At 55.3% G+C, this 23,473-nt stretch overlaps 2 protein-coding genes across 4 annotated transcripts; both read left to right on the top strand.

Moving 5' to 3' along the window:
* The first annotated feature begins 197 nt into the window (after window positions 1–197).
* DDR2 (discoidin domain receptor tyrosine kinase 2) lies at window positions 198–12,135 on the top strand. Its single transcript, XM_074906788.1, has 17 exons — window positions 198–287; window positions 3,792–3,889; window positions 5,776–5,878; window positions 6,001–6,232; window positions 6,314–6,461; window positions 6,637–6,742; window positions 7,157–7,340; window positions 7,412–7,655; window positions 7,776–7,838; window positions 7,976–8,106; window positions 8,608–8,818; window positions 9,307–9,530; window positions 9,637–9,773; window positions 10,163–10,354; window positions 10,503–10,737; window positions 11,269–11,418; window positions 11,878–12,135. The coding sequence occupies exons 2-17, from the start codon at window positions 3,802–3,804 to the stop codon at window positions 12,013–12,015; spliced, it is 2,586 nt and encodes an 861-aa protein (XP_074762889.1). The 5' UTR covers window positions 198–287; window positions 3,792–3,801; the 3' UTR covers window positions 12,016–12,135.
* A 144-nt stretch (window positions 12,136–12,279) lies between these two features.
* Window positions 12,280–20,959, top strand: HSD17B7 (hydroxysteroid 17-beta dehydrogenase 7). Of its 3 annotated transcripts, XM_074906789.1 has the most exons (10): window positions 12,280–13,681; window positions 14,898–15,101; window positions 15,179–15,271; window positions 16,194–16,308; window positions 16,834–17,028; window positions 17,682–17,786; window positions 18,824–18,880; window positions 19,483–19,581; window positions 20,000–20,095; window positions 20,188–20,959. In XM_074906789.1, the coding sequence occupies exons 1-9, from the start codon at window positions 13,569–13,571 to the stop codon at window positions 20,093–20,095; spliced, it is 1,077 nt and encodes a 358-aa protein (XP_074762890.1). In that variant the 5' UTR covers window positions 12,280–13,568; the 3' UTR covers window positions 20,188–20,959. The 3 variants fall into 3 exon arrangements, with proteins under 3 accessions (XP_074762890.1, XP_074762891.1, XP_074762892.1); XM_074906790.1 differs by lacking the exon at window positions 12,280–13,681 and adding an exon at window positions 14,724–14,805 and having other exon boundaries at window positions 20,000–20,959; XM_074906791.1 differs by lacking the exons at window positions 12,280–13,681; window positions 15,179–15,271 and adding an exon at window positions 14,724–14,805 and having other exon boundaries at window positions 20,000–20,959.
* The last annotated feature ends 2,514 nt before the right edge of the window (window positions 20,960–23,473 follow it).

The following is a 23,473-nucleotide window of genomic DNA, read 5'->3' as shown; positions in this document are numbered from 1 at the left end:
CTGTAAATTATAGCTTTGCACACATTCCCTCGGGCCGAGGAAAATAACCTCTGCTGAAAAGCCAGCCTGGATTGGTGACTGGCTCCCCCTCTCTGCTTCCTAATTGAAACCAAATGTGCAAGATGTAGGATTGTGGGATTTCTGGCCGGTTCCCAGGAATCTGTAGAATGCGAACGCGCTCCCAGAGGCATCTTGCATCAGCCCGGGGAAGTTCGCTCCTCGCCTGGCTCCCCTGGCCCGGGCGAGGGGCAAGAAGCACCCCCGCCCACCACCGCCTCCCCTCTCCGGTGAGTTGTTCTGGGGTGCATGGGGAAGCATTTGCCTCCCCTAGGCTTGGGATTTTGGGGGGATGCGGGGTCAGCTGTGCTCTGTGGAGAGGGACCAGGGTGCAGATCTGCCTGGGAAGGGGCTGAGGCAGCAGCAGGGCAGTGTCCCCACTCGGGGAGGTGACACTTCGCCCCTTCTCTCCAGTTTTTCCCCCGCTGCCGGCATTTCCCCCTGTACCTCGTGCCAAGCCAGTGTCTGTTGCCTGTCCACAGCCTATGTGTCTGTTGGCAGAACTGGTGGCGGTGCTGGCCAGCCAAAGAGGCCCCACTGTCCCCAGGGTCGCCCAGCCAGGCACCAGGTCACCCTGGGGAGGGGACACAGCACCACCGGTCTAGTGCTCCTGAGCGTCCTGCCCCCCATCCTGGAGCTAGGGACCCACTTATGGCTTCCCAGCCCTGCGCCGTGGCAGAGCGATGCTGTGCAGCCCTGCACTGTGGCGGTGTGACGCTGTGCGCTGTGGCACGGCATCGCGGAGGAGGAGAGCTGCAAGTTTTCGGCTGACAGGGGTGCTTGCTGGGTGCAGTACCCACAGGACCATGTCCCCAGGCCCCACTGCCATGGGCTGTGCTGCTGGCAGCCACAGGGACGTGCCAGTTGCAACTCGTGCCCTGTGTGGCTGCAATGCCACCGGCTGAGCCAGCCAGCTGGTGGCTGGGGAGATGCTTGCTGCTGCAGAAAATGGGGCTGCATCCAGCCTAGAGAAGGTCTAAAATGGCATTTTTAGAGGGAAGGAGGACTACGGGTCCCGGCATGCTGTACTGCGCTCCCGCCAGGGCTGTGCCGGTGGCACAGCATGCTGGGGGCTGTAGTGCCAGCTGGGATGGGGGTCCCGAACCCCCTTAATGAAACTCCGCACACCTTGGGTCATGGTCCAGGGTCACAGGGAGCCTCTCACCGCTTGGGGATGTTTCCTCCAGCATGGCCTCAGCATGGTCCCACCCGCCTGCCATCCCAGCAAGAGGGGAGCTCCTGGCCCTGTGTGAGAATGGGTGCTCTGCAACGGGAGCCCCAGCAGCCCTGGGAAACCTGCATCCAGGACCTGGCAGGTGCAGTGGGTGCAGGCTGCTGCTGTTCACCTCCCTCCTCACGGACAATGCTCCTCTGGTGCCGGCAAGGATGGTAGCACCCACCTGGGAAATGAGCTGGAGACTTCACCAGCCATCACAAGGCTGGGGGTGAGAGGGACCATGGCTTGGGTGGGGTTTGTCTCTAAATAAATGTGGATTTAATTTTTTTCCCCATTAATTTTCCCTGGTGATTTCTGTAGAATAAGAAGGGGCCAAAAATACAAAGGGAAAAAAAAAAAAAAAAGAAAAGCAGCAGCTGAGGGAAGCTCCCAAGCCCAGGCGACGCCAGGGAGGAGCTCCAAATCTCTCTGCACTAAAAATTTCCAGTGATTGAAAATTTTCAGCAAACATTTTCAGACAAAACATTGCACATACATCCCTTTTGCAGGACTGGTGGAACAAAAATGATTTCCAGCTGGGTTGCCAATACTGCTTGGCCAGTTTGACCGCGTGTCCCTTAGCCCCTAGCCTCGGCGCCTGAGTCACTGTCTCCCCACTGTCCCCCAGCCCCGCTCCTCCGAGGAGGGACAAGCACTTCACAACGGCTGCATGGGGATAATTTCCCTATATTAGGCTAAATGTAAATGCATTCCCTGCAGGAGATTATGGCATCTGGTATCCTGATGCTTAAAGCATTTACTCAGCCTGAAAGAATAGTGAGAAAAAATATCCCTGGATGTTTTTTGGAATGCAGAAGGAAATTGAGATTTTAATGTTGGGGGAACTGGCCATTATCAAACCCAGGAGCCTTGTGCGCGCCTCTCAGCCATGCAGTTGAAATTCTCAGTTACAGCTGAGTTAGCTGCAACTAACTAAACTTTCCCAGCTGGGAATAGGGAAATAAGCAACCACATATCTGCTTTCTCACAAAAAATAGGAAAAAAAAAAAAGGAAAAAATCACTCTAAATCCAGGTGCTTATTTGTACCCCTGCACCCCCTGAGCTCATGATGTTTAGCAGGGACCCCCAGGGAATGCAGCAGCATGCTGCTGGCTGCAGAGGGCCTCTAGCAGGGTGCAAGTGGCAGTTCCTGGGGCTTTGCCCTTCCCCTGGGTGCTGGCATGGTCACAGCAAGCCAGCCTCTCCTCTGCTGTGCCAAGCCCTGGTTTTGCCACTGAGCAGGGCCATATCCATCACCTCCCAGCTAGGCTTTCCAGCATGGAGGCATCTGCTGTGTGGTAGCTGGTTCCAGTGGGTTTGGGCTTTCTCTGGGTGGTGAGGACAAGGCTGCAGGTCCCCTTGTGTGTGGGAGGGTGCAGGGACACAACCAGGACTTGGCTGGGATTCAGCCCAGCACTCAAGTGCAGCCAGGTCCCACCTAGCCAGGAGCTATGGTCCCTTTAACTCTCAGGTTAGTAAGTTGTTCCTACAAAGGTTAATGTGCATGTAAACTAGATTAAAATAGTGTTTTTTAACAAGAGGAGGACTAGTCTGCATGCAATGTTTGTGTGAAGGGCTGTCCCAGAAGGACAAATGTCCCCTTGGCAAACAAGGAGAGGGGGAGCCCTGAGAGCCTGGGGCAGGACTGATGACGTGCAGGGGTGTCCCTGGAGCATCCCCAGCATGATGCCATGCCCCGTGATAGTTCCCTAGAGGTGTGTGGGCGCAGCAGGAGCTGCTCAGGCTCTGGGGGTTCCTGGAAGCCAAGGGTTAGCCAGAGCCTGGGCGATGGCTTCTGCCTTGTGAAGTGGCTGTGGTGGCAGCGCTGACTCAGAGGACCCACATGTCCTGGAGCTGGGGCCAGGGGGGATCCCCTTGTGCCACAGACTGGACCCTGCTCCAAGGAGCCCCGCCAGCACCAGCTCTTTTTCTCCACTTGCTGCAGCCCAAGCCCCACTGCCAGGACCCCCAGGTTCCCTCCAGCCCCATCCTGTGCTCCCCAGGAGGCAGAAGGTGCAGGCTGGCTCCCATGCTCTCTGTCACACCTTTCTGTGGCACTCATGTCCTCTAGATCCACTCTGCCGTAGAGAACTGTCACAATAAATATGCTGTAAATCTCAGGCGATTATCGGCTATTATCTCTTCTGAGCCAGAAGGCAGGGAAACCGCGTGTTGCAACGTGCTATTATTTTGTTATATGACGGGGTTGTGCAATGTCTTGCTTTCAAAGCTTTCCAAGGGCGGGTGGCCCAGCTGGAGCCTTTCTGCCCGCTGGTGGAGCTGGATGGCGCCAGCCCCGAGCAGAGCCCTGGTGGAGGGGATGGCACACTGTGACCCCTTTGAACACCATCACAGATGTGAGGCTTGGGGCTCTGGGCCTCCTCTGAGGCTGAGGTGGGACACAGGGTCTTGCGCAGGGGAACCTCTCCCATCCTCAGCGGGTTGCCCCAAGCAGGACTGGCATTTCCATGCAGCTCAGCTGCCTCAGTCTGATGAGTCCTGGCTCTGTCTCTGCAGGACTGCTGCCATGCCGGCCACCCCCAGACCAGCCCTGCTGCCGCTGCTGCTGCTGCTGCTGCACGTCCCACGGGCTGTGAGAGCCCAGGTCAACCCAGGTAAGTGAGACCAGGTGGCTACAAGAGCCCTGAGGTGTGTTTCCCTGGGCTTGGGCTCACATCATCTCCACCAGCTCTGGGACCTTCCCAGCTCTGGGAACAGTGTGTGATGGCCCCCCGAGCCTGCACCTGCCTGGGCACTCAGCTGTCCTGCACACAGCTTGGCCATCACCAGTGACCCAGAAAGCATCCTCCATGGGCCATGGGTGCCAGTGGGCTGGAGGTACAGGCAAAGTGCTGCAGCTGGAGCCCTGGGCTCTGAGTGGGTCCCTGCTCCATCAGGGACTCGTCGAGCCCACTCAGTTTTGAGGCTGCAGCATGCAGAAAGCAAGGTGTCGGGCTATTGTTTCCTGCCACTGGGATGTGCTTTCTTTGCCGGTTTCACAGCAAACCAAGGTTGGCTCTAGTAAAGCGGCTTGACTAGGTGCCTGGCTTCTGCTCAGAAACCACAACACTGTACTGGATGTCAGTGAGAGGAGCATGTTTAAATGGTTGTTTCTGCAGGGCTCATTCCCATCCTGCACTGCAGAGATGGACACAGAGCCCAGGCTCCTTCAGTGCATCAGGGTTTCCCTGGGGCATCCCTGTAACAAGGCCCTTCAAAGGCTTCTTCCGTCTGTGGGCAGAGTTTGCTGGGTCTTCCCCAGATGTTTTATGGTGCTTAGGGAAGCAATCCTGTTTCTTCTGCAGCCATCCAGGGCTGGCAGTGTTGGCTTAGCCTGGCCAGGATGGTTATTACCCAGGGCAAAGGAGCTGGGCTGGCTCCATGTTTGGCAAGAATTAAATGGGAATTCAGTGGGAGCTGCACTCTGCAGAGCACCACAAGTGGAAGAGCTGGAGACAAGAAGAGATGCTCCCCACTGTGCCAATGCTCATGCTGAAGATGCATCCTTCCCTCTGTCAGATGCAGGAGATGGTCCCTGTGGCACGGGGACCTGGGGACAGGAGCCAGCTGCCAGGTGGCATGGAGCGCTGGGATGCAGGCTCCTTGCCGCTCAGCGTCGGGCAAGCTGCAGGCCTTGGGGGCAGGAGGTGGCCCCGGCACTGCATCCTCGCCTGGGCCCTGCCACATCGGTGCGGGTGTTTGCTTGGGGCGGTGTGCGGAGGGAGTGCTGTGGGCTTGGAGCCGGCAGCCAGACGGTAAACATGGCCAAACAAGCCGGCCTTTCAGCAGTGCTCTTGGCAGCCAGGCATGAAAAAATAACTCCTGGGAAGTGGTGTGGATGCGGTGCTGGGGGAGCTGGCTGCCACTTGGGGATGCAGCCTGCCCGCCACCCTGGGTACTTTTCCACTTGCAGCTGGGGCGGGAGCAGGGCTGGCGATGGGGGCCAGCAGGAAAGGCGAGCGTGTGCCTTTGTCACTCGTTTCCCAGGGGGGAGCAGCAGGGCAGCACAGCTGAGAACAGGTTGCTGTGGGTGGGGTTTTTGGGTGAATGGCCTCTGGAGCAAGCCCTCTGGGTGCTCCCAGACCAAGGAGCGTGGGGTCAGCAGTGCCAGCCCACGGGCTCTCCCTCCACCAAGCTGAAACATTTGCCAGCAAGGCTGACGGGATCTCCAGGGACAGGGACCGGCTGTGTCCAGCAGCCCTTGGAGCGCTGCCTCTCCTTGCTCCTGGCTTCGCTTTGAGCTGGGCTGGCATCAGCTTCTGGCCAGTGGCCCCATTTGTCCAGGCAGGTGTCTGCCTGTGCGGGACAGTCTCATCGTGCTTTGTCCCCCTCTGTAAGCCAGAGGGATGGAGAGTTCTGCGCCTGAGCTGCCCAGGCTGCAGTGACTGCTGTGTTGTGGATGTGCCCCAGCCCTGGCAGTGCCATACTGTATTTCAGCATGCTCCTCAGCCAGGGAGGCAAGGAAGGATGCTTACTCAGCACCCTGATGGTCTCGTTGCAGCAGTGTGCCGGTACCCCCTGGGAATGTCAGGTGGGCACATCCCTGACGAGGACATCTCGGCCTCCAGCCAATGGTCTGAGTCCACAGCCGCCAAGTACGGACGGTGAGTGCAGAGACCCCCCGGCCACAGCCATGGCAGGGTCTGGGCTGCCACGGAGGGGCAGAAGAGGGGCACAGGGCCAGCTCTGGCTGCCTGCAAATGACTTCTCTTCTCTGGGTTTGCAGGCTGGACTCAGAGGACGGTGATGGTGCCTGGTGCCCCGAGATCCCGGTGGAGCCTGATGACCTGAAGGAGTTCCTGCAGATCGACCTGCGTGCACTCCACTTCATTACGCTGGTGGGGACCCAGGGGCGTCATGCTGGTGGCCATGGCAACGAGTTTGCCCCCATGTATAAGATCAACTACAGCAGGGATGGTACCCGCTGGATCTCCTGGAGGAACCGTCACGGGAAGCAGGTGAGGACGTGGGCAGGGGCTGCGCTGGGTAGCAGGTGGGGGGCTGTGCCTGCCCACCCCCACCGTACTTCTCTCCCCCAGGTGCTGGATGGAAACACCAACCCCTACGACATCGTCCTGAAGGACCTGGAGCCACCTCTCATCGCCCGCTTCGTCCGCTTCATCCCTGTCACTGACCACTCCATGAACGTCTGCCTGCGTGTGGAGCTGTACGGCTGTGTCTGGCTGGGTGGGTGGTGCGGTCCTGTCGCCTTCCCTGTGTCCCCAGAGCCTGGTCGGGGGGCTGTGCATCCCGCTGGGGGTTGTCTGTCCTGCCAGGGGCTGGCAGCACCCTGGGGCTGGCCGGGGCTCACCAGCAATGGGGTGCCCGGTGTGGGCAGCCACTCACCCTCCCCTCCCCACAGATGGGCTGGTGTCCTACAACGCACCAGCTGGGCAGCAGCTCATCCTTCCCGGGGGCACCATCATCTACCTGAATGACTCAGTGTACGACGGGGCATTTGGGTACAGGTGAGGACCAGATGGGCTTACACATGTCATGGGCACCATGCCGAGCAGGAGGTTATAAGGGTGCTTTTTCCCTGAGTTTGCAGGCTGATGTGCTGATCCTCAGCAGAGCAAGTACTTGGGGTCTCCCCGAAGCAGGGGACATGACCAGCTCTGGGAGTCTGCACATCGTGACAGGGACAGCGTGATGGGGGAAGCACCCCCAGCCCTTCTCTTGGATTTGCACTAACTGCATTGCACGCTCAGTATCCCACAGCCTTTTCCAGAGAGAACATGAAGAACAAAACCCCCTCCTGAATTTCCCAGGGGCTGTAAGGAGCTGCGGGGGGGGGGGGGGGGGGGGGGCGTTGCTGGGGGGGTGGCAGGTTTGTGATGTTGGTGAGAGTCACTCTCCCTTTCCCCCCTCACACGTGCCAGCATGACAGAGGGCTTGGGCCAGCTGACGGATGGAGTGTCAGGGCTGGATGACTTCACGCAGACCCACGAGTACCACGTCTGGCCGGGCTATGACTATGTTGGCTGGTGCAATGAAAGCACCGCTGGCGGCTATGTGGAGATCACCTTCGAGTTCGACCGCATCAGGAACTTCACCGCCATGAAGGTCTGCGCACCCCCCACCCTGTCCCCCATCCCCATCCCTTGCCATGGCCATGTTGACGGGCTGTTCCACAGGTCCACTGCAACAACATGTTTGCCAAAGGGGTGAAGATCTTCAAGGAGGTGCAGTGCTACTTCCGTGCTGATGCCAGTGAGTGGGAGCCCAGCGCCGTATCCTCAGTACTGGTGTTGGATGATGTGAACCCCAGTGCCCGCTTTGTCACCGTGCCCCTGCTCCACCGCATGGCCAGCGCCATCAAGTGCCAGTACTACTTTGCTGATGTCTGGATGATGTTCAGCGAGATCACCTTCCAGTCGGGTATCTGCCGTCATGAACCCCATGGGGATCTGACCCTCCTGGGGGAGGTTTCGAGGAGAGAGTGGGGCTGTGGGGCACCCCCACCGCCCACCCTTATGCTCTCCTCTTCTCCCTTGCCAGATGCAGCCATGTACAATAACTCTGTGGCCCCCCCTGAGGTGTCCGTGGTCCCCACCACTTATGGTAAGGCATCAAAAAGCATGTTTCTGAGCTGGGTGGGGAGATGCTCTGGGGAACTCTGCCCCATCCGATGGAGGAAAGGGGCAGGGCCTCCCCATGCCCCAGTGTGACTGGCTCTTGCTGTCCCCTTCTCTTGCCAGACCCCACGCTCAAGGTAGACGACAGCAACACACGCATCCTGATCGGGTGCCTGGTGGCGATCATCTTCATCCTGGTGGCCATCATTGTCATCATACTGTGGCGGCAGTTCTGGCAGAAGATGCTGGAGAAGGTGGGCAAGTGTGGTGTGGCTAGCGAGGTGTCCCAGGGCGGTGGGCTCATCCTGGGCAGGTTCTTCTGGAAGTTCAGCATGGGGAAAGCAGACTCCATGCAGGGACTGGTGCTCCCTTCTCCTCCTCAGGAAGGTTATGATTTGCACCCATCTCCCAAGGCAAGGGGATTTAGTTGAGCAGGGTGGTGACTTTGGGATGTACCTGCTTGTCCACTCCTCTGTCCTGAAGCTGGACTGGGGAAGAGGAGCCCAAGGGGGTCTCATTGCATCCCCCAGCTAACTGAGGGCAGTCACAGAGGTGATGGAGCCAAACTCTTCTCCACAGAGGCAGATAGTAGGAGGGGGACATGAGAACAAACATTTTCTCCAGGCGAGGGCACCAGAGAGGAGGACTCGGGGTTGGGCATGGCCACAGTGCCATGGAGCAGAGGAGATCCCATCCCACTGGTGCTACAGAGACCCATTGTCCCAGCTCTCTCCTCCCTTGACCCCCTCTCACAGGCATCGCGGAGGATGCTGGATGATGAAATGACGGTCAGCCTCTCCCTGCCCAGTGAATCCAGCATGTTCAACCACAACCGCTCCTCCTCCTCCAGTGAGCAAGAGTCCAGTTCCACCTATGACCGCATATTCCCCCTGGGACCTGACTACCAGGAGCCTTCCCGCCTGATCCGCAAGCTGCCCGAGTTCACCCCAGGGGAAGAGGACACGGGTGAGAGCCAGGACACCCTGCATGCTTAGAGCCATCTACCACACATCGAGCCTGCTGCAGCCTCCTCTCCCCAGCTTTTGACCAATCTCCCCTAGAAGGGTAGGGGGGAGGTCGCACAAGCTCCTGTGCATCCCACTTGGAGGTCACACAAAACCTGTGGCTGAGAGCCATTGCCAGTGTCTGCTGTCAGGCTGAGCTGTGTCCTCACCACTGTCCTTGGGATGCTCTGAAATCTCTTCCTCGGTGATCCAGAGGCTGGGCACTGATCCCTGCTCATCTGGTGCTTGGGGCTGGGTTGGAGCATTTGATGGGGAAGGAACAGAGCAGCCTGTGATATCTGCAGGAGCGCAGCCATGCTGGGGCAGCATGGGGATTCTGCAGAGGATGGGGATGGAGAAGCTGGTGGCTGGAGTGTGATCAAGTTCTGGGGAGCAGAGGGTGCAGGGCAGGACACCCACGTCAGGGCTGGCCCCACTGTCCCCCTCCAGGCTGCAGCGGCCCTGTGAAGCCATCCCAGGCCAGTGTCCCCGAGGGCGTCCCCCACTATGCTGAGGCCGACATCGTGAACCTGCAGGGCGTGACAGGTGGCAACACCTACTCTGTGCCGGCCCTCACCATGGACCTGCTGTCTGGCAAGGATGTGGCCGTTGAGGAGTTCCCCAGGAAGCTGCTGACCTTCAAGGAGAAGCTGGGGGAAGGCCAGTTTGGTGAGGTGAGTGTGAGCTGGAGCTGCTCTGAGCAGGGCTTGGGCAAGGCTCTTCCCAGTTCACGAGGGAGGCTGTTAGTTGGCAGAGATAATGCCCCTTGCCCCCCTCCAGGTTCATCTCTGCGAAGTGGAGGGGATGGAGAAGTTCACAGGCAAGGACTTTGCACTGGAAGGCTTGGACATCAGCTCCAATTGCCCTGTGCTGGTGGCTGTGAAGATGCTGCGAGCAGATGCCAACAAGAATGCAAGGTATGGGGTTGGGGATGCACACACGCTGGCATTGCCCCCCATGTAGAGTCCTCCCAGGAGAGCCAGGAAATTTAGAAAACATCCCCTGTCTCCAGCAGCCAGGTGCTTGGTGTAGCTGTGAGGACCACACATCTGAGCCATCTGGGGATGCTGTGTTGATTCAGGACTCTTGATCCTTGCTGGTCCTGACCAGCTCCCCAGCACCCCATCTACCTGCTGAGTTCACCTCACAGTGCGCAGATCAGCCCTGAGCTCCCCCTCATGACCCCCAGTCCCACGGGTCCCCCACAAGGCTTGGGAGGGTGGGTGGCACACTCGGCCAGTATGTGCGCACCTCCATGCTCCTCTGGGTCTGTCTATCCGATCCGTGTGGTTTCTGTTCCGGAAAGGAATGATTTTCTGAAGGAAATCAAGATTATGTCACGGCTGAAGGACCCCAACATCATCCGGCTGCTGGCAGTGTGCATCACAGACGACCCACTGTGCATGATCACTGAGTACATGGAGAATGGAGACCTCAATCAGTTCCTGTCCCGCCAGCAGGCAGGTGGCCCCCCCACCAGCCATGTGCCCACCATCAGGTAGTGCCACCCAGGACGGGCAGGGGTGAGGCAGGGCTGCCTGCTCTAGGCACTCTGCCTGGCTGTGGGGTGCCCCTCTCGGGGCCGTGTACTCCCTGGCTGCCATCCTTCCTGGCACCTTAGTCCTCCCTTTCCCCCCCCCCGGCAGCTACAGTGACCTGCGGTTCATGGCCACCCAGATTGCCTCTGGCATGAAGTATCTCTCATCCCTCAACTTCGTGCACCGAGACCTGGCCACACGCAACTGCCTGGTGGGGAAGCAGTACACCATCAAGATAGCTGACTTTGGCATGAGCAGGAATCTCTACAGTGGGGACTACTACCGCATCCAGGGGCGGGCAGTGCTCCCCATCCGTTGGATGTCCTGGGAGAGCATCCTGCTGGTACGCGGGGGCTGGGGTCCTCTGACAGACACTGACACGGTCCTGGGGCTGCTCACAGCCTCTTTTCATGGGCTGGGGGGTGCAGAAGGGGTGGAGAAGTTTCTCCTTCCTGGAGCCCACCTTTGGGACGAAGCATGCAGAAAGCAGGAGTGGTAGCAGATTTCTGAGGTGGGATGAGGGGACTACAGTGGTCTTTGGTGTCTCAGTGCCCAGCCTTTGTGAGTGGGCTGCTTGACATTTTCTCCTGGCCATGGTCACACCAGGAAGAGGGAGCAGGGTTATTTTTTAGTTTTGCAGGGAGCTGGGTCCTTACTGAGTCTCAGCTCTCAGAGCAGTCACTGCAAACCAGACTCAGAGCTTGCCAGGCTCTGGCCCCAGGCAGAGATCAGGTCTGTGGGACCAAGCCCCACTCTGGGCCCAGATCTGGAAGCTGAAGCAGCCAGAAAGAGTTTTGAACCCTGGGTCCATACGGCTTATGGAATAGGATGGGGTAATGCCCGTGCCTGACCCCAGTCTGTTCCCTCTGGCCAGGGCAAGTTCACAACTGCCAGTGATGTGTGGGCATTTGGTGTGACGCTGTGGGAGACCTTCACACTCTGCCGGGAGCAGCCTTACTCCCAGCTGTCCGACGAGCAGGTCATCGAAAACACTGGCGAGTTTTTCCGGGACCAGGGCAGGCAGGTATGGATGGGATGGGACGGGACGGGACGGGACGGGATGGGATGGGATGGGATGGGATGGGATGGGACAGGCAGTGGCAATGGAGTGCCTGGGACAGTGGCAATCTGGGGAAAGACTTCAAGGTGGCCAGATAGGGAGCTTGGTTATGGGAGAGTTAAGGGACAGGAACTCATCTGGGAAGGAGTCCTGATGAAGGGCCTGGGATGGCAAACCTTGCACTTTGCACAGCTCAAGGTGCCACTTGCCCGCTGACCCTGCTCTGGTATTTATCCAGGCTGGAAGATATGAGCAGGTGTCCCCAGCCCCCTGCTGTGCTGTCTGGGGTCCCCTTGCCCCTGAACACACAGCAGAACAGTCCTCCACCCTGGTGCATGGAAAAATGGGGCTCCTCAGGAGCAGTTTGCTTTTTGGTTTCCATTGCAGTAACTCTCTTTGTCATCTTTGCCTTTTGTTTTGAAGACTTACCTTCCCCAGCCTGCACTTTGCCCTGACTCAGTCTATAAGCTAATGCTCAGCTGCTGGAGACGGGACACTAAAGATCGTCCCTCCTTCCAGGACATCCATCGCCTTCTCCAAGAGTCAGCTAGTGAAGAATGACCCTTTGCTCCCCCCATCCCAGTCCCCATCCGTTCCCATTCCCAGAGGAGCCCCATAGGCAAACTAAAGCCACTTCACTTGGACTTAGCAATAAAACCCGGGCAGCTGGTCTTGTTCTCATTGTAGAGTGAAGCCTCAGAAGAAAACCTCAAGGGCAGCAAGGAGAGTCATGGCATGGGACGACTCGGACCTCTTGCTCGCTTGCTGGCTTGAGCCTGGTAGCGATGTGGGCTGAGATGAGGGTTATTTATTGATTCAGCATCTTCTTGATGACGATGACTGGGACAGAGTGGCTTCTCTCCCCTGGTCGGACAGGACGAACGTCAGCTGGACTTTCTTCATGAGGAAGATCGCCGCCTGAGCATGGGGCAGGTGCCTGGGGAAGGGATGTGTGCAAGTATGTGCCTGCTGGAGCAGGGACTGTCCAGCAGCCATTACCTGCTCAAGGAGAAGCTGGGAGTTGCCACTAGCTCACAGTGGACTGTGCAATTACAGGGCAAAACCAAAAACTCTCTGGATAGTTTGAGCTTTGGACATGCTGCATGGAGGGGCAGAAAGCCCCGTCCCTGCTGGCCAGACCCCAGTTGCATAGGGAGAAGCCTGATGGCACACCCAGCTCCTCGCCCGGCTGCTGGAGTGAGCAGTGTGTTCAGCCATGGCTGCTTCGTGTCAGCTGGGGAGCAGTGGGTGTGCCAGCCCTGGTGAGAGGCCTGCCGAGGGGACCTCCTCTCACTGACCACAGCCACTCCAGAGCTGCTCAACTGCCCACAAAATGCATTTTGGATGCCCCACAGATGCTGTGTCGCAGCCAGCGGTGGGATGTTAACACCTTTCACCTCCTAAGGGAAATCTCCAGGCTCTCTTCTCCCAGGGTTAACCCACATCTTCACCTGCCGTGAGGAATGCACATAGCAGAACTTTCAACGGCTGCTGCTCGATGCCCAAGCCTGCAACAGCCTGCAACACCAGGCGTCCTGGCTCTTCCTGGCCCTCCAGGATCACAGCTCAGCTGAAGCGCCTGGGCTGGACTCTGCCGCCCTGAGCATCCCGCAGCAGCCTGGCACCAGTCAGTCCTCCCGGATCTGGCAGTTCCATGGGCAAACTGCAGCGGTGCCAAAGGCACACGCCCCCCAGGAGCCCTGGCAGGTTACCTGTCACACCCCAAAATCAGACCCTTCTGCAGCTGGACAGGAGGAACTTTGTACTGAGAGGGTGCAGGGACCCCTCCATACTTTTGTACGCATTAGTTCAGCACCATCAAGTCACGCGTGGCACAGTTTCCAGTATACTATTGCTAAGGCATGTATATATTCAGTAGATGCACCTATATATAGGGGCAAACCCGCTGAAGAGACACTTGCTACGTGAATCTGGTTGCATGGTTTCCTTGCGGCACTTCAGAAGGCAGCTCACCTCCTCTGTGGGCACCCCCAGGCGCCCAGCCCATACCCGCCTGCTGGGGGGCTCTGGGGCTGCACTGTGTGCCCCAAGATGCTGTGTGGGGAGAGCCTGGGGAAGTGCACAGAAGTATCAGCATAAGAGATGGAGGAAGGATGTTCAAAGAGACCTGCTGGCTGACCCACGCCAGTTGCCCATCTCCTTGGGTGACAGAGAGGGTGCTCTGTGGCTCAGCACCTGTGTCAGATGTCCACTGGCAGGGACTGAGGTGGGGTAGTGGGCCTGGGAGAGAGGAGTGCAGGGATGGGTGGCTGTGCTCTGTGGAGGGGCCGGCTGCTCTCCCTGTGCGTTATCCCACTGGCTACAGCAGAGGATGTCTCTCATCCCTTCTGAGTGCATAGCCTGCAGCAGCGTGGTGTTCCGTGGCTGAACTGGGAGCAAGGACAGGCTTTGTTCATGCCACATAATTGGTACCTGCCTGCCTCTGCCCTCGGATGCCCTGTCCCTGCTCAGGGTGCGTCGTGGCCTCCCACAGCCCTGCCTCATCAAGCTGAGCTGGGAGCACTGGGCTGCACGGGCGCACGTCTGCCCCATGGGCACCGCAGCTCCCGCTGACCTGAGCCCCTGTGCTCTGTGCCTGGATGCCCTGCACAGGGTGCGCACGGTTCAATAGTGCATTAGGGCACCTGGGGGGCACCCCACTGCCTGGGGAGCTGTGGGTGCTGGTGTGTCCATCCCTGCTCCAGCCCTGACACCGTCTCTGCCAGGAGCAGGGCTGCGCCCGAGATCTCCAGCGGGACCTGTGCGCCCAGTCCTCTCGGCCACGGCAGCACCGCGAAACACTGACCGGGTGGCATTTCTGTTCGGCTGCAAAACGTCTCTCTGTGGCAAAGGATGGGAGGGCAGAGTGTGCCATGGCTGCCTGCGGAAGGCCTGCCTGCTGCAGCTGCAGGGCACGGGGGGCGTGCCTTGGCCGGGCTGGCAAGACAAAGCAAGGCAGGGAAGGCGGAGAAGGCAGAGAAGGCAGGGAAAGGCAAGGGAAGGCAGGGAAGGCAGAGCAAGGCAAGGCAGGGCAGGGCAGGGAAGGGCAGCAGAGAGGACCCGAGTAGCTCGGCGGAGTAGGCGGGGCCTACACAGCGGGGGGCGTGACGTGAACGGGGGCGTGGTCCAAAATGGGGGGGGCGGGACTAAAGGGGGGCGTGTCCCGCCCCGCCCCCAGCGCTCGGCCCACCATCACGCCACCGGCGGCGCCGGCCCCGCCCCCTCCGCGCGTTCCGATTGGCGGGGCCGGCGGGGCGTCACGTGCGGGCAGCGCTTATAGGGCGGGGCCGGGCGGCCGCAGCCCCGGTAGCGCGCGATGGAGCGAGTGGTGCTGGTGACCGGTGCCAGCGGGTGAGCGGCCGGGACCGGGCGGGGGAGGAACCGTAACGGGACGGGGCCCGCCGCAGCCCGCCCGCGCTCACCCTGACACCGTATCGTTGCAGCGGCGTGGGGCTGGCGCTGTGCCGGCGGTTGCTGGAGGAGGATGGCCGCATCCACCTCTGCATCGCCTGCCGCAACGTCCAGAAGAGCGAAGCCACGCGAGACCTCATCCTGGCCGCCCACCCCGCCGCACAGGTCTCTACCGTGGAAGTGGACCTGGGTAACCTGGCTGCCGTCCTGCGCGTCGCCCGTGAGCTCCGCTGCAGGTATCGGATCTCCGTCCTCCGCCCCAGCGGAGCCCCCCTCCCCGTCCACCCTCACCCCTGTGCTCCTCTTCACGCAGGTTTCAGCGCCTGGACTTTGTCTACCTCAACGCTGGGATCATGCCCAACCCACACGTGAACTTCAAGGCCCTCTGGCACGGCCTCCTCACCGGGTAGGAGGTGTCGGGGGCTGGGGGGTCTGGTCCGTGGCTGGCAGGGAGCACGGGGGTGCTGGCAGCATCGTCGTGGCCGAGGCATTCCCTCGTGCCCAGGGCTGAAGGCCCTCTCACCCTTCCCCAGTACGACATGGAGCACATCGCCGTGGGATCCACAGTCTTCCATGGGGCGGGATTGGCAGTTGGGTGAAGTGTTGAGGTGTTCTGAGGCGCCCTGTGCCGCTTCCGATCCCTGGCGTGGGGCTCACTGCGTGCCAGGGTAGGGCATAGGTTCACCCTGAACCTGGCGCTGGGGATTTAGTGAAAAGCACCATTGCGTTGCTGGGGAGGTGGTTTGCTCATACCGGGTCTCCTCACTGTTGACTTGGTTCCACCGTAGGTTTTTGTAGTTGTTCTCAGCAGTGCATCATGGTATTTTATGAAGCTAATAGTTGATGCTGCTTCTGTAAGCACTATGGGGATAAACACTGCTATCCTGTAAGCATCACGGGGAAGCTGAGCTAGGGAGCAATCTGAATTGTGTTGCATCTAGTGCAGTTGTTGGGGTGTTGAACACAGACTGCTTTCCTTACCTGAATTACGCATGACCCTAGGGCTTAGTTACATGCTGGGGCTTGATTTCATTATCTGCATGTGAAATGGAAGAGCAAGATTATTTTTTAATGATACTTAACTGTGGTGAAGTGAAGGAAGAGATGAGGTTTCTCTGGTCTAGTCAGCATTGAAACACTTGGAAATAAAGGGACTGGGATAATCTGTAAACTTTTCCCTGCCATTTTCTCATGGATTAATGGAGCTCTCGAAGGTGAAACTAGACAGTCTGTGTGGAGTCTGAGGTGAGGACTACTTCTGAAGGACTGAAGTGGGGAGCAATTAGACCCAGCAGTGGTCCACTCTAACTTGTGTCCTTGGCTTGCAGGAAGCTGCTTCACATGCTGACCACTGCAGAAGGCGTAATGACCCAGACGGACAGGCTTAATGGAGATGGACTGCAGGAGGTGTTTGCTACCAACCTCTTTGGACACTTTATCCTGGTGAGGCAGTGTATGAAGATTGAGCCCTCGGTTGGGTGGTTGATGTGGGTAGGGATGGGTACAGGTGACATGGGTGAATCAGTCCTGTACGGGTTTGGATGCTGATGCAGACTGCAGGCTGGCAGATAACGAATGATAGGGCAAAGGTCTCGGGCTTTGTTAAAATAGCAATAAATGATCGTAGTTGTTGTTGTTGGAAGGGTTAATATAATCATTCTAATTAACCAATGGATATAGAGATAAACTTTTTGTAGTTCTTTTTGTCCAGAGTGAATACCAAGACTTGACTATGTTAAATTTTGAGGTCCTCAACTGAGCTGTGTAAGAGAATGGTGGCTGCTTGTAAATGCTCCTGGTGGACCCTGAGCTGAAGTTATACCTGAGCAGCAGCTGCCTCTGGCCAGTCTAGTGAAGACTGGCTAAGGCTAGGAAAGTAGAGATAAACTTGTGGCTTTTAAGAACTGCAAAGCTATACTGCAAGACTTAAAAATTACTGCATTAAATAAATTAACGATTATTTCACAGGTTCGTCAACTTGAGTCTCTACTCTGTGGTAATGAAAAGCCCTCACGACTCATCTGGACCTCTTCCAGCAATGCCAGGGAGTCTGCCTTCAGCCTTTCTGACTATCAGCATGCCAAGGGGCAGGAATCATACAGTTCCTCCAAATATGCTACTGACCTGACAAGTGTGGTTCTGAACAGGAAATTTAATGAGCAGGTGATGATGGGGTTTGTATGTCTGAAGAAACCTAATGAGCTCCTACTGTTTATAATTATCATTACATTGTTGTTACCTAGTTGCATGCATTTGCAGCAATCTGATATGTTGCTTAGTGCACATGTGGGAGCTAAACATGGCTGAGGTGGTTTGTCACACTAAGATGCGTGAGCAACCCGCTGTCCCTGCCACAGGGGTGTGCTGGATTTTGTTGACAAGCCGCACTAGTCCAGCAATAGTGACTGCAACCTTTCAAGTCCTACAGGAGAAAATAGTTTACTCCTAGAAGGCTGAGCTCTTACCTCTTGAAGGTGAGGTAGCCTTTGACCTGTGTGGTCTGTAATTTGTCAGATGACTGCTGTTGCTGCTGATCTGTACATAGACTGCAACTTGAGGTTGTGATGCATTGGGAGGCTGCACTTTTTGTCTTGTGGGCTTGCAATGGACACAGATTGAACATGAACTTTTGCAATTTGAATCTCTCAAATCGCTACGTCTAATCACTCTGGTAACTTTAGAGAGGAGAGTGTCTACTCCTAACTAGTCCCTATACTCACCTTCATTTTCTTGCCAAGAAGTACTAGGAGGGAAGGAGAATGATCCAGTCTTTAACTGTTGTGTATTAGCACATTGACTTGGTTTCTTCTCTGCAGGGTCTGTATTCCAGTGTTGTTTGTCCTGGTCTAGTTATGTCTAACATGACTTATGGAATTTTGCCAGTTTTTCTGTGGAAGCTGCTAATGCCCATCATGTGGTTGGTAAGTGAATCTTCTGGCTGGTTTTGTGTTAAGGTAGCCCTACTGTAATACACTTCACTGCAAGTGATGTGCAGTGTGCTTCTGGCTCCTTGCTACCCATGCTGCTATACGGCTCTTCCTTCTGTTGGACTGGGTAAGCAGGCCCCTCTGCAAACCTTCCCTTTGGCACCTTAGGGCCCTGATTTTCAAGCTGAGTTTGGAGGTTCAGTGCTGGACAGCACTCTGTATAGAGCAAGAGTTCAGCCCTTCAGCCATAGCAGTGTTTATCAAGGCTCCCCTTAGGTTTGCCAACCTGCTGTGGGCTTGTGAACCCTACCATTTTGGAGGCAGCAAAGTTCAGGACAAAAATTTGGACCCTGTGCTTTGAAATGCTGTTTGTTTCTGTAACAGACCATATTTTTCAGTGTTCTTCTTTCCATTCCTCTAGAAGGCAGTGTCTCCTGGTCTCTTCTTTCCATCCTTCTGGAAAGCAAAGCCTCCTGCTCTGTTTCCTCTTCCCCTGCTTCCCCAAAACTTTCCTTGCCTTTCTTCCTCTGGGCTTTAGCTTTTCAGGTTCACTACAGTTCTGACCCAGAAGGCTGCCTGCTCTGATGCTCTTACTGGAAGATTGGCCTTTCTGCTTAAGCTGCCCCAGATGGCAGCAACTGATCCTGATGGGTGACATTTCTGGCAGTGGAGAGGCAATGCCTTCTCAGTTGTCCTCAACACTGGCAGTATTGCAGATCCTCTCTGCCTTCTGTTGTATGTGCTCTTGAGAGCATTCAAGAAGAGGTGCCTGCAAGGCGTATGTGTGGCCCATTGCCTCTTGCTTTGGGGGTGAGCATGGAGTGAGGCTTGCTGATCTGGTGGGTTGCTCCAGAAAATAGTTTGTGGTGATAAAGGGATGCTTTAGTCATAAGCATGTAGTGTTACCTGCAGTCAACTCTGAGAAGCATTTCTACCTCTGGTAGATTGTCTGGTGTGGCTGGGCTGTGGAGGGCTTGCTGAAGAAATTTTGGGCCACAATACAGATTCTGTCATGTTCTTTTTCCATTCAGATCCGTTTTTTTGCCAAGACTTATACTCTGACACCATATAATGGAGCAGAAGCTCATGTAAGTAGTTCACAACTCTGTTTTAATATTTGTACGTTTTGGGTAGCTCAACCAGGGTCTGCTAGCTTGAACGCAGAGCCTCTCAATAAGGCTGGTGGGTGGGTGCTGTATTTCACCCCTGAATAGCATACAGCAGGGAGTGCTGGGGGAACAGTTGTGACCAGCGCTGATCTGCCAGGCGATGCTTTATGACCTTCATCAGGCACCTGTAAAATGAATTACTTTGGAAGAAATAGTGTTTTTCCATCTTGGTCAGGGAGAATTCTGCTCTTCCTGTTGGCAGCCACAGGCATGTAGGCACAGGGGATGGAGGTGGGTATTGCAGTGCACAGTGTGCCTCAAGAACAGTAGTGAGCAAGTTTAGCCATGTTGAACTCTTTAGTGGTTTAACACAGGTACATAATCATGGTTTAATATTGGCTCAGGTAGGTCACAGGTGAGGGAAACCAGCTCAGAACTTCTCTAGATATCAGGTCTTCCCCTGCTTGGTGAAAGCACCCGTGGTGTCTTCTCCTGTGTGCACTGGCAGCTGGGTCCTTGACTGCAGGCTTGGCTGGGACAGTGTGCACTAGACTCCTACAGGTTTGTGCTGTTCTTCCTAGGTGTGGCTGTTCAAACAGAAGCCAGAATACTTGGATGCACTTGTCAAGTACCACAGCTGCACTTCTGGCCTGGGGAAGAACTATGTGGAGCCCAGAAGGGTAAATGGAGCAGCAGCCTTCTGCTGCAGGAAACTTGGCATGGGGGCCTGCCATCTGCTTTGCATGGAAGGCTTCGTGCCAAGGGTGTCCTGTGGCTGGAGTGGACATAAGATGTGTGTTGAGTGCTGAGCAGCAAGGAGGAATGTAGGATTGTCTGTGAGTTTTCCTTGAGTAACTCCTGGCTCTGGCTGGAGTCTGGAAGACAGTGGAGATGATGGTTGGAATGGGATGAGTGTGTAATGATGCTTCCCCAAAATATGTTCTGGCTTGTGCCTTTGTGATAGATACCTGTAGTTGCCTCTCTGTCAATGTAGACGCTCTGGAGATGCACTTTGGCTATCTCCAGAGCTGTCCTCAGCATCTGTCCTGGCTGCCACCAAGGTGGTTGTCTCACAGTGCTGTTTCTGTTATGTTCCAGATGGATGTGGATGAAGAAACTGCTGAGGAATTTTACCAAAAGCTGTTGGAACTGGAGAAGCAGACTCTAGAGAGATACAGTGATCTCCTAGATTAAGTAAAGCCAGTCTCGGTGGGATAACAATCTAGTATTGGTAACATGGGCTTTCTTCATTCTGGTGCTACCTGTGACTATGTGCCATTCTGCAGGCACATGGCTTCAGACCCCATCTTCCTTCTCAACAGAAGATTTCTGAAAATGGAAGTGTGAAAACTGAAGAGAAATACTCAGTCTTTTTGGTATGGGATTTTTTTTTCTGGCATAAAACTGGAGACCTAGAGTAGGTGGAGACTGTCTTAACACAGTTGCAAAGAAGCATCTTGCAAAAGCATGACTGAACTGTGCATAGTTCAGGAACAGCATCAAAACGTGGTTTAAATCTGGCTTAGTGCAGGAAAGGCAACAGTCTGGGGTGCTGCCCTGCGCCTTGGCTCTACCTGTCTTTCTAGATGGCTTGAACACTACCTGTGGCTGATCCTGAAGTACTTGAAGGCTCATCTTCAGAAGAGCTGCTCTGACACTTGTACACCAAAGGTGAGGCTGGCTTTTCAGACATGTTCAACAAGATTGAACACTTCCAAGACTGGAAGTCAGGCTCTGCACAGCATCTGAAGCCAAGCTCCTGAAGAGCTGGCCTGAGAATTGCACCCCTTGCCTCAACTGGGAGGACAGATGCCTTGCTGTCCACTGGATCTGGGGCCATAAAGATTCTAACCACGACTGGCTGGAAAGACTGAAGCTGTTGATGTTAATGTGGGCTCAGGGCTAGTCTGCTCTGTTTGTAGTAAGAGTGAAAAGTTACCATGTTATTTTATCTATTTAACTCTTTTTATATATAAATCTACTGTACCAAGTATTCTTCCTGTTGTCTGTCTGGGGGAGCTTCACCAAGTACCCGTGTACTTCAAATGCTGCAACGAATAAATGACAAACTGATTTGTCCTTGCTGTAGTGGTGTTTTTACTCCAATAGCTGGCTGCTTTTGACTGGGAGGGCTGGAAGTGAGGTTGGTTTGTTGCCTTGCACAATAAACCTGTGCATACCTGGGAAGTGTGGGGTCTCTTCCCTCCTGCCGCAGGAAAGCTGTTAACCACCTCTTTGGGCTTACTTCTCTTGTTCCTTCTAGTTAATGAAAAACATGAGTGACTTCTGAAGACTTCAGTGTGGTTTTGTGTGAGCACCTGTGGGGTGTCTGAGACTATTTCCCAGCCTTAAGCACTTGGGAGATGTAGATGTCTCTGGTGCTTGCTCACCCTCATGTGTCACATAATTACTGGCTTAATGCTCCCTAGTAAGGTGCTTCCCTGGGGCCTGGCAGAGGCCGTGTGAGGTGAGGAGGGAGGCTGTGCTGCTCAGCCTTGCACCACCCTGGCTGCAGCAGAGACTCACTGAGCTGTGGAGGTGTGGCTGCCCAGGCTGGTGCATCCTGTGCTGGGGCTGGGGGGGTCTACAAGGAGGGTTGGATTGCCAAGGAGGGAAAGCTTTTTGGTAGGGAACTGCAGAAGCACAGAGCTGGCACCTGGGAGAATCCAGGTTCTGCAGAGGCTCTTCACTGAGTTGGCTTGTAGGGATGCAGGCTTAAAGAATCTTGCTTTTATTTTTTTCTTTCTCACCCTCCATTGCTTTTGAGCATTTTTACAAAGTAAAGGAGTGCTGCCAGCATAGTGATGTCTGCAATAGATAGAAATAGCTCTGTCTTGAGTTTGGGCTGAGCAGCACCTCTCTGCTCAGCCTTCATCTGAATACCTGAGCTACCAGCACCGGTGTGGATAGGAACATACTGTACTCTTTTGGCCTGACTTTGGGACACAGTGAGGAGATAGCCATTGTGGACTGGTGCTTTCTTTAGCCGTGGCTGTACCTCTTTAGAGTTATTGAGGTGTGCTTATGTGGACCTTTATTTAAATGCAATAAAGTCTGTCCCAGCACCAGATCTGGGTGCTGTGGCTTTGTTAGCTGTGTCCTAAAATCCCCTGGGCCCAGAGCCCTCCCTTCTCTGGTGCAGTTTCTTCTCCACAGGAAAAGAGTCTGTGGCTGGCTATCCCTTCAACTTGGTGTACTTGATGCCCACAGCATCCTATAGTAGTGTGTGGCTCCTTGTTCTGGAGAGTAATTAAGCATGTTTTTAGATGAGCATCTTGAACTTTACTGGGCTTCTGCCCTGTGCTATAGGGGATATCACTCACACCCTCTACCTTTAGGATTCCCCACCTACCCCTTAGCCAGAAGCACTCAGTCATTCCTTATCCCTGCTCTGACTGGCAAATGCTACTCAAAACAGTCTGACACAATGCTTCATGAAATGAGTGCAACTTATGGGGGGATGGGAAGGACAGGGCTCTTAGGCTAAACTCATCATCTGTATTGTGCTGTACTAGCTGTATGCTGGCACTGTAGATGTGACAGTCCAAGGACTTGGATGCAGTAAGGTCTGGAGGTGCTAGAGGAGATAGCTTTGAATAAGCCAGTAGTTGGGAAAAATAAATGCTTTCTGATATGCCAGGATTTTAAAAGCCTGGAATAAAGTGACATCTAGAGCGGGCAGAGATTGGTAACCATAGGTAGGACCTTAGTTTTTTTTCTTTAAGCGCATGCTTGTAGGCTGAAGGTGTGCAGTTATCAGGGGAAGTTATGCTGATGGGATGGGGTGAGTGCTTTTAGCCTGTGGACCATGCAGAGGCTGGTGAGGGGAGAGGAGGCATGATATACCACCACCAGTCACCGAGTTATCCATGACATTGGTGTCAGATAGAGCTATGAATGGGTTTCTGGGCTCATCTTAGAAGCACTTTGTAGCCCTCCCTTGAGAATCTGGGGTTCTAGGCTAGAGAAAAAGTGTGTTTGTGTCCTGTTGTGGCTGAGCTCAGCCTGCTGCAGGGTTTAGTTTCACCTGCTTAATTGCTGTGAAGACAGGTAGTGCACTGTGTGTATGTTACACCTTGGGAGATGCAAGTGTGGGATTCAGGAGCTGTGGGGGATCTGCTGCAGCTTGTGGTTGACGTGGATGCAATTTGTTCTCTGGAGATCTCTAGCTCAGCTTCCTACTCGAACGGTTACATGAAGAAGGAATAGAAGGTGCTAAAGCACAATCTGAGTCGTGGAGCGATGAGACAACCTGGAAAGACAGGATAAAACTTGTGTGGTTTCCCATGAGTTTGGTGCTGGAGATGCACAATCAGACCAGGCATCTCCAGAAGACAGCTTTTCAGTTGGTGAAGTGCTCTAGTGTCCTACAGCACTTCTCACAGGACCCCACTGTTCTATAAGGGTTTTTGCCTGCTTTTGTGACCCCAGACATCATTGTCCATGCCCTTCTGTGGAAGAAAACTTGAATGCTCAACCCCACCTTCTGCTCTTCTCCTCTGTTGTGATGTCTTTGTATCGAAAGCATGGGACTGTTCAATGGGATGGGAACTGTAATCACCTCTTAGTTTC

This window comes from Athene noctua, chromosome 5, assembly GCF_965140245.1.
Source record: "Athene noctua chromosome 5, bAthNoc1.hap1.1, whole genome shotgun sequence".
Taxonomy (NCBI): Eukaryota; Metazoa; Chordata; class Aves; order Strigiformes; family Strigidae; genus Athene; species Athene noctua.
This window is presented reverse-complemented; position numbering and strand designations above follow the sequence as displayed.